Below are 7,859 nucleotides of genomic sequence, written 5' to 3'. Positions count from 1 at the left end.
GCTCTTCTTCTATTGAATTTCTGGCTGTCCTCTTACAGTGCCTTTTAAAAACACCTGTTGCTACCTTTTCAAAGTGGATGCTGATTTTATATTCAACAGAAGGCACGAGCCTTTCTTAATGCCCTCTACCAAATCTAATTGCGATTCGTATCAATCTAACGCTGTTTGTGTTGAAAGCCTTTTAATCAGATAGCTCTTTTGAGAGAGGGCAGTAAAATTCTGTAGCAGAGAGAAAGGCTGCTGGATTGACATTGAAGAGTTGAAGATTAAATAAATGCCAGGAATTGGTTTTAAAAAGCTTCTGCTTTTTCAACAGGACCTCAGAATGGCTGTGGTGGTTACTTGCCAAATTCAGCTTATAGCTTTGGCTCTCCAGTCTCCAGTGTGACCAGAAGATATGAGAAAAATCTGGACTGTGTATGGATCATAACCGCACCTGTAAACAAGCTGATCAACCTCACCTTCACTTCAGTCCTGCTTGAAGCACAGTCTGCTCAGTCTTGCCGATACGATTATGTCAAAGTAAGTTAGCGAAGTATTTTAACAACAAAGTATCAGTGAGATACAATCCGTTATCCTCTCCGTGCGGCTAAAGCTTCATTAATAGAAGATGGACTCATGAAGAAATTAAATCGCTTAATATAATTAAATTATTTTCATTGGGTTAGATCACTACTCCAGATGACATCCTGCTTTTTTGGAAACAAATAAGAAACAAATAACATTTTAATATTGCTAGGGGACACACTTCTGGTCTTAGACTGCCTATATAAATGAGTATTTATTTCACAGAATAGAAACAAAACAAAACTCAAGCACTTTGAGAGTAAACTTGCAGATTCATTATCACACACACAGTTGCTTGAAAGGACTTTAATCTATAAAATTTTGAATAAATAAGTCTTGGTGCTTAGTGCCCATCTGTGAAAGGTACTTTCTTGGAGATGAGTATACAAAATGTAGGACAGCAGGATGCTGCTAAACAAGATGCACCAAAGAGTGTTAAAGATCCTGTTGAGCATTAGAGGTGCCCAATGAAGGTAGGAATAAATTCTATATTTTGGTAAATAAAATCAACCTTTCTCTTTGAAAAGCGCTTTGAGATGGCGTATGAAAAAGAAATCAGAATGCCAAAATAAAATAGAATAAAGTTTTGATAGATTTGCTGAGACAGGACCAGAATGTTCCATAATGAGATTTACACTGTCCAGCAGAATTAGTTAACATGGCAATGAAAAATTACAGTAATCAAGGACATCCTGTTAAAGCACAAGAGCATCTACTGTGCTTTCAAGTAAAAGAAATTGTAATGTCAGGAGGGGTCAGAGAATTTTATTTCTATTTATTTGTTTGTTGTGCCTAAACTTTTAGTGGCTTACATACTTTTCTTCTTTCAGCTTTATGATGGAGATAACGAGAATGCCAATTTAGCTGGCACCTTCTGTGGATCTACAGTGCCAGCTCCTTTTCTTTCTACTGGTAACTCCTTGACTGTGAAATTTATCACAGACAACTCTGTGGAAAGGGAGGGGTTCAATGCTACCTACACCACGGTGGATCGTAAGTATACATATACATGGTATGCATATACATTGCTGTGACTCTTGTGGAAATACCTATTTAAATATTATTATTTAAATACTAAATCATGAAGATTTGCTCTAGACAGAGGGCTTAGGAAAGGGAGAAGACAGCCCTTAGCACAGCATTTATAAGCAAGCTAAAAACAGCACTGCTAGGCCCCAGCGCAGTTCTCTTCTGTCGTGGCTGGTTGCGGGGTGGCTGTCAGACTGGAGTGCAAAGCAGGAACACTCACAGGTTGTTAACAAATACACTGACATTATAGGGAACAAGCATTTATTTGAGTTTTATGACACACATTCACACAGCATCAGCATGTGTTTCACTTATTTTTTTTCTTCTACAGACTCACAGGTAAATACAAAAGTATATTGTCAAGTGTAGTTTTGCTCAATAAATATTTTTCCCCAGTTGGAAAGGTTTTCACTCCATGATGCATTTATTACTGTTTTTACACAGGACTGTGTGGAGGAATATATAATGCAACTTCTACATCCCTGACTGCAACGTCTCCTAACTTCCCAAATGAATATCCACCATTTACTCTCTGTACTTGGGTCATTGACGCCCCTCCGCAACAGCAGGTCAGGGTGGTGGTAGAGGTCTTCCACCTCCATTCCGGCCAGGACTGCTCTCGGAACTACCTGGAGCTCCAGGATTCACCAACGGTAGGACATTTACAGTTGATACCATTCACATTCAGCTCCCTTCACCCTCTGTTAAGGGAGGAGAAACCCACCATTCGGTAGCAGCACCAGTGGTGATTCTGTGTGAGAGGCACATCCGAAGGGTTACGTGCTGTGGCCCGCTTAAGGTGCGTTAACTTGCACACAGACCCCATGGACGCACAGTATACACACACCGAGTTAGACCTGCCAAGTGTCACACGGCTTATCACAGTCGCACCAAGTAACAGCTGCAAAACTTAACACACGGAAAATACTGCCCAACAGGAAGTTTTCATAAAGTAATTGTACTGCCTCCCACCCAAGAACCATAATAAAAATGAACATTCATGTCATGAAGAGTGCTTGTAAAAACCACGAGAAAAAAACCACTCTTTATATACTTTGTATTATATTCTTCTAAAGCTTCTTTCATTGATTCTTATTTTGGCATGAAAATACCTGTTACATTGTTTCTCATAATAACTGAACATAAAATGTTGAGACATTATTAAGTGATTTCCATGAGAACTTTAAAATGCGACTGCATAACTGGTATAGAAAGTGTCGAGAGATTAATTGACCTCAAGTTCAGTAAGTAGAAGAACAAATTATATCATTAAGTAACTTGTGACATGTATTAAATTCCAGCACAGCCAAGGATCAGTCCATAGATTCTGTGGCACTGAAACTTTTGCAGTCCCTGAATTTTATTCTTACGATCGCACTGCCATCGTGACTTTCAAATCAGATGAATATATGATTAATAATGGAGTCAGATTTACCTATCAAGCTACAGGTAAGCTTGAAGAAACGTCTAAAAAAGTCTACCTACCATCTAGTGAAAAGCAGTATAGAGATCTGAAATGCTTACCTGTTTCTGGTTTTCTGTCTCAAGGTTGCAGCAGAGAGTATAACCAGCCGTTTGGTTACCTGAAGAGCCCTGGCTGGCCTGGTCGCCACCCCAATAATATGGACTGTTCTGTCGTTCTACGAGCTCCCCTAAATCACACGATTTCTCTCTTTTTCCATGCTTTCAGTTTGGAAGACAGCATCCATTGTTCACATGATTTCCTAGAGGTATCAAGCAAGTATACGTATTCTGGGGGCCTGTGTCAAACTTGCTGAATTCAAAGGATGTTAATAAGCTTGGATTGAGTCTGAGCTGAACTGACATTAGGGACTAATTTATTGCTACAGTTTTATGGTGAAGGGTACTCAGAGGTTATAGCGAGACATGAAACAATACACACTACAGTAAGTCCAAAACCAATTAATAAATAGTCTTTTTGTTAGCTAACTCATCTTTACCTAGCTCTTGTTGATGTTACCCAGTGAACAGAGCAAGCCAGGATAATTTTCATCTGATATTAATATCTGTGCAAGAACAGAAAGCCATAAATCTGAGTGCTTTCATTCCAGCAGTAGATTCCATCTGCTTGATATTTTTTTTAAAGCAGTTTTTCTTTAAAAAAAAAAAAGGAGCTCTAGTAACAAGTGTAGGATACTTGCAAAGGTACTTTGTGTCAATAAAAGGCATGTCCTTCCACACAATCCTCCTTTCACGCTTGCTGAAGGCCTCCCTATTCACTGGTCAGATGACAAAAATCAGATATCTGTGGCAGAATCATTATTTAGTTCTCCTTTCATATCCTCTTTACTGTCTCAAGAAACGGATCTGAGCACCAGCATTGCTGGAGCTCAGAAAAAAGTCATATTAAATCTGAGCTATGTAATATCATCAGTGTCTTAATGTGACCAGGAAGGAGTGGTCTGTATGGTAAAGACTTAATCTTTTCATCTGGAATATTAACATTTCTTATGAAAAGCAAAACGTGGGCTTGAATTGCAAAAGTACATCTTAGCTACTAGTCAAGTAATTTTTTATTCTCCTGACATCAGGAGAAAATTTAGCTACCAGTTTCTGATGATACTTGTCCTGTGCAATTACTTACAAAACTCAGACTGGTTAATGGTCTCTTTTTTCCTTCTATAGAAGAACATATAGTAGGAAAAATTACAGAATTAAAATTACGGTTACGGTACGCAGGCAAGGCACCACATAGTTTGTGCTGTGTTTGTATCTCTGGGTAAATGTACTGGTACACAACTGACACAGGGATTTAACGTTGACAGTGTTTTTTGTGTCCCTTGAAGGTCAGAAATGGGAGTGATGTACAATCACCACTACTTGGCAGGTTCTGTGGAAACACTGTACCCAGTCCCGTCTTCCCCCAAAACCATGTTGTCTACCTTCGTTTCAAGAGTGATTTTTCAGAGGCTCATGATGGATACGAAATCACTTGGACTTCATCACCTAGTGGTAAGGCTGTAATTGCAAAGAAATTCCACTTGTCAGTTGTACTTAGAAGGAAGATATAGAAATGTGGAGTTCAGCCTGCTCAGTTTGGGCCCTGCCTCATCAACACTTAAAACCTTCCCAAGTACCCGTATTCCATCCTATTCAGTCACTGGAAAGAGGTAGTTGTTCCTCAAAACCAGTGGGACAAGACCCATTTTATGTGATGGACTCAATTCCCTCTCTCTAATGTTGACTTTAGCAACCTCAGAGGATGTAGGTCACTTAAGATGAAGATCTACCTGTTTCACTGAGAGGTCAGAAAATTCCAGGAACATCTATCTTGGGATCCACAGAGCAGTGGTGGTGACCCAGCCTACTCCATTAATAGTCCAGTTGTTATATGCTCTAGGATCTAGGCACTGCTAAGCCTGAAGAGGAGTGAAATTTGCCCCAAGAAAATAACCTAACTATAAAGCTGTCTAGTGACAATATCACAGACAGGTCCATAGATGGCTTAAGAAGTGGCAGTGAATAGCTGAGTAGTAGTTTGTTCACGATCCTAAGTTACTGGAGGTAGGAAAGCTCGTGGCCAGCTGAAAAGCACTGCAGAATAACCTTACAACGCTGAGTGCCTGGGTGATGAAAAGGCAGATAAGTTCAATGTAGGAAAGTGTTGATGACAAACATGGGCAAAAAAAGGCAATCCTAACTTTACTTACCAAAATATGGGCTCTGAGTTGACTTTTAGTACTCAGCAACAAGATCCTGGGGGTAAAGTGGTTCAGTGAAAACAAGAGCTCACAGCTCACTAATAGTCAAGTAGGCTAGCACAATGCTGGGAATTGTTGGGAAGAGAGGAGAGGACAGATAGCCAACCACTGTAAAAATCCACAGTTCACACACAAATTGGATGATGTGCACTGTTCTTGTCATAGCTCAGGTCCCCTCCTCTTACAAAGAATCCAGTATAACTAGGGGCTCAACATGAAGAATGGCTGTCGTGTGAGGCATGCTGAGTCTTCTTAATCTGGTTAAGAAACTACTGAGGTCTATAACATTGGGTGATACTGGATGGTAAATGGTGATCAACTGTTCATTGCCTTTTCCCATAGAAAAACTAGAGACCATCCGATAACGACGGGAGGCGGTAGGTTCAAACCAGTCCTTCATAGAGTATGCAGTTAAGCTGTGGAGCTCCTTCCCGTAGGATGCTACAAATTTACATGGATTCAAGGGCTACCTGAACAAGTTTATGGATGACATCTGATAAATGAAATACAAAGATGCCATCTCTGGGAGCTGAAAATGCTTGGAGACTGAGAGTAACCTGGGGCATGATCTGTACACGCATACTCTTGCTCTATAAAGTTGCATTTCTCCCAGGGCATCTGCTTCTGCCCACTGCTGGAGATTGATTTTTGGTATAAATGGCCTTTAGTTTACTTGATATTACTGTTTTCTCTGAGTTGTTCTCTGTATTTCTCTATCAGATGAGGATTCACTACTTTTCATTCCAAAGAATCGCCAAAGAGCATTTGTCTCTTGTCGGGTAGTTGGGAACTGAACTGACCAAGGCACAGACTTAAGACTTCGGTTCCTGTTTCCAAGAGTTTTGGGGGGTTTCATTTTTGCTATCCAGCGATGGTCTAATGCCCACTGCATATCCTTCTCAGGCTGCTGAAGCTAGAGCCTCAGTTTTGTCTCTTATTGGAATAATGCTCTTATCCACATTCATTGTTCCAGCTTCCACAGCGTCTCTCTGGTTTTCAGTGCTACTACTAATACTGAACTAATGTACTACGTCATGTAGCATCTTGTGAAACTAAGCATTCTCAGCTAATTAAGAGTGTGTGTTTCCAGGATGCGGAGGAACATTATACGGCAGCACCGGCTCGTTTGCCAGTCCCAGCTACCCGGCCACTTATCGCAACAACACTGACTGTGAGTGGGCCATTACTGTGCCCAAGGGACAGATTGTCACAGTGAACTTCGATTTCATCAGCATCGATGACCCAGGGGACTGCAGCAGCAACTACCTGATCCTTTACAACGGGCCAGATGCCAGCTATCCCCCAGCCGGGCCGTACTGCGGCATGGTACGTATTGCCTACTGTCTGTGACCCTGTTCGTGCTTAAAGTGAGTATTTACTGTTTCACATTCAAGCCTGTTTCTCCAACTCTGGCACAAATTCCACATAGAGAAGTGGAAGTGAGGGCGTAATGCCTGTGTGGCACCTCAGAAGCCTTCCAATGCAGACCTTACAGTGACATCTAGTGAGAGGCATCAAGCTATTTTGCTCTGTATTTAGTTGTATTTGTGATTTAAATATTTGTAATACCCCGTCGGAGAAATGAAACAGCAATGTCTAGCACAGACCTGAGGTCACTTCCAACCTATGATCCCCTTTGTGCCTCAGTTTTAACTCTCTGCCTGCCTTTTCCAAAGGATAAAAAGCTTCTATAAAGCTTTTCATTTCTCTTGTCTTTAATTTCAGGATACAAACATCGCTCCATTTACTGCCACATCTCATCAAGTCTATATAAAATTTCATGCTGAATATGTGACTTTACCATCAGGATTCCAGTTAAGCTGGACAAGCTAGAACACTGTTTATGAGAAATATATTCCTTTCTGTAATGAAGAGACTGTAGATCATGAAGTAAGTTTGAAATTGTGTTATGGTAATTGCAGCTGAAGTAAGGCCTTTTAAAAATTACTGTAAGTGTAGCTGTTACAAATTTAGAGTTCTGTCAAGAAATGTGATATCCCATTGCACTGAAAATGAACTATTATCCACCCAACTGGGAAAATGAGGTTTTGCTAGTTTTTAAAACGTATTTTTAATATTCTTCTACATAATTTCAAAGTTTTACATTTAACAATATAGAAAGTGAATAAGCCAGGACAAAACTTAGGTCTTCTTATCAACTTCATGCTGAATGTTCTGTGTTTAAGATATGAAGTCATCTTTAATTAGTTCTGTAGAGTTATGTAGTTTTGTCCAAAGCATCTTTGAAAACATTAGCTAAAGTTTTATTCAAATTACAATAAAATCAGAAATTGCTAAAAAGTGGCCCATGTCCTACAACCACGCACACAGATGGCTTTGAGGAAGAACCTTCTGTAGAGCTGCACATTGGTTATAGGAACACGGCTGAGTAAGTACTCACGCATTCACCGGGGTTTAACACAGTAAGGACGTGCTGTGGTACTCATCTTAACCACATTAAGAAGTTATGTCAGCAACAGAGCCCAGTGTTCAATATACACAAATATCTCAGATTATAGTTACATGTTCAGTCTTCAAAAT

The 7,859-nt window shown here is 40.1% G+C and overlaps 1 protein-coding gene across 1 annotated transcript in view; it reads left to right on the top strand.

Moving 5' to 3' along the window:
* The window catches only part of LOC104516813 (cubilin-like), a gene marked incomplete at its 5' end in the record, with an annotated part of 105,659 nt that extends 98,322 nt beyond the window's left edge, over nt 1-7,337 (top strand). The window contains 8 exons of the mRNA XM_010161265.1: nt 317-522; nt 1,398-1,560; nt 2,041-2,249; nt 2,898-3,045; nt 3,145-3,326; nt 4,404-4,569; nt 6,409-6,644; nt 7,044-7,337. Coding sequence (XP_010159567.1) covers nt 317-522; nt 1,398-1,560; nt 2,041-2,249; nt 2,898-3,045; nt 3,145-3,326; nt 4,404-4,569; nt 6,409-6,644; nt 7,044-7,151 — 1,418 coding nt within the window. The remainder of the gene's footprint in view (nt 1-316; nt 523-1,397; nt 1,561-2,040; nt 2,250-2,897; nt 3,046-3,144; nt 3,327-4,403; nt 4,570-6,408; nt 6,645-7,043) is intronic.
* Nucleotides 7,338-7,859: the final 522 nt, after the last annotated feature.

This window comes from Eurypyga helias, unplaced genomic scaffold (assembly GCF_000690775.1).
Source record: "Eurypyga helias isolate BGI_N326 unplaced genomic scaffold, ASM69077v1 scaffold27521, whole genome shotgun sequence".
In the NCBI taxonomy this organism is placed as follows: Eukaryota; Metazoa; Chordata; class Aves; order Eurypygiformes; family Eurypygidae; genus Eurypyga; species Eurypyga helias.
Note: the sequence above shows the minus strand (reverse complement) of the source record. Positions and strands in the feature narration are given on the sequence as shown.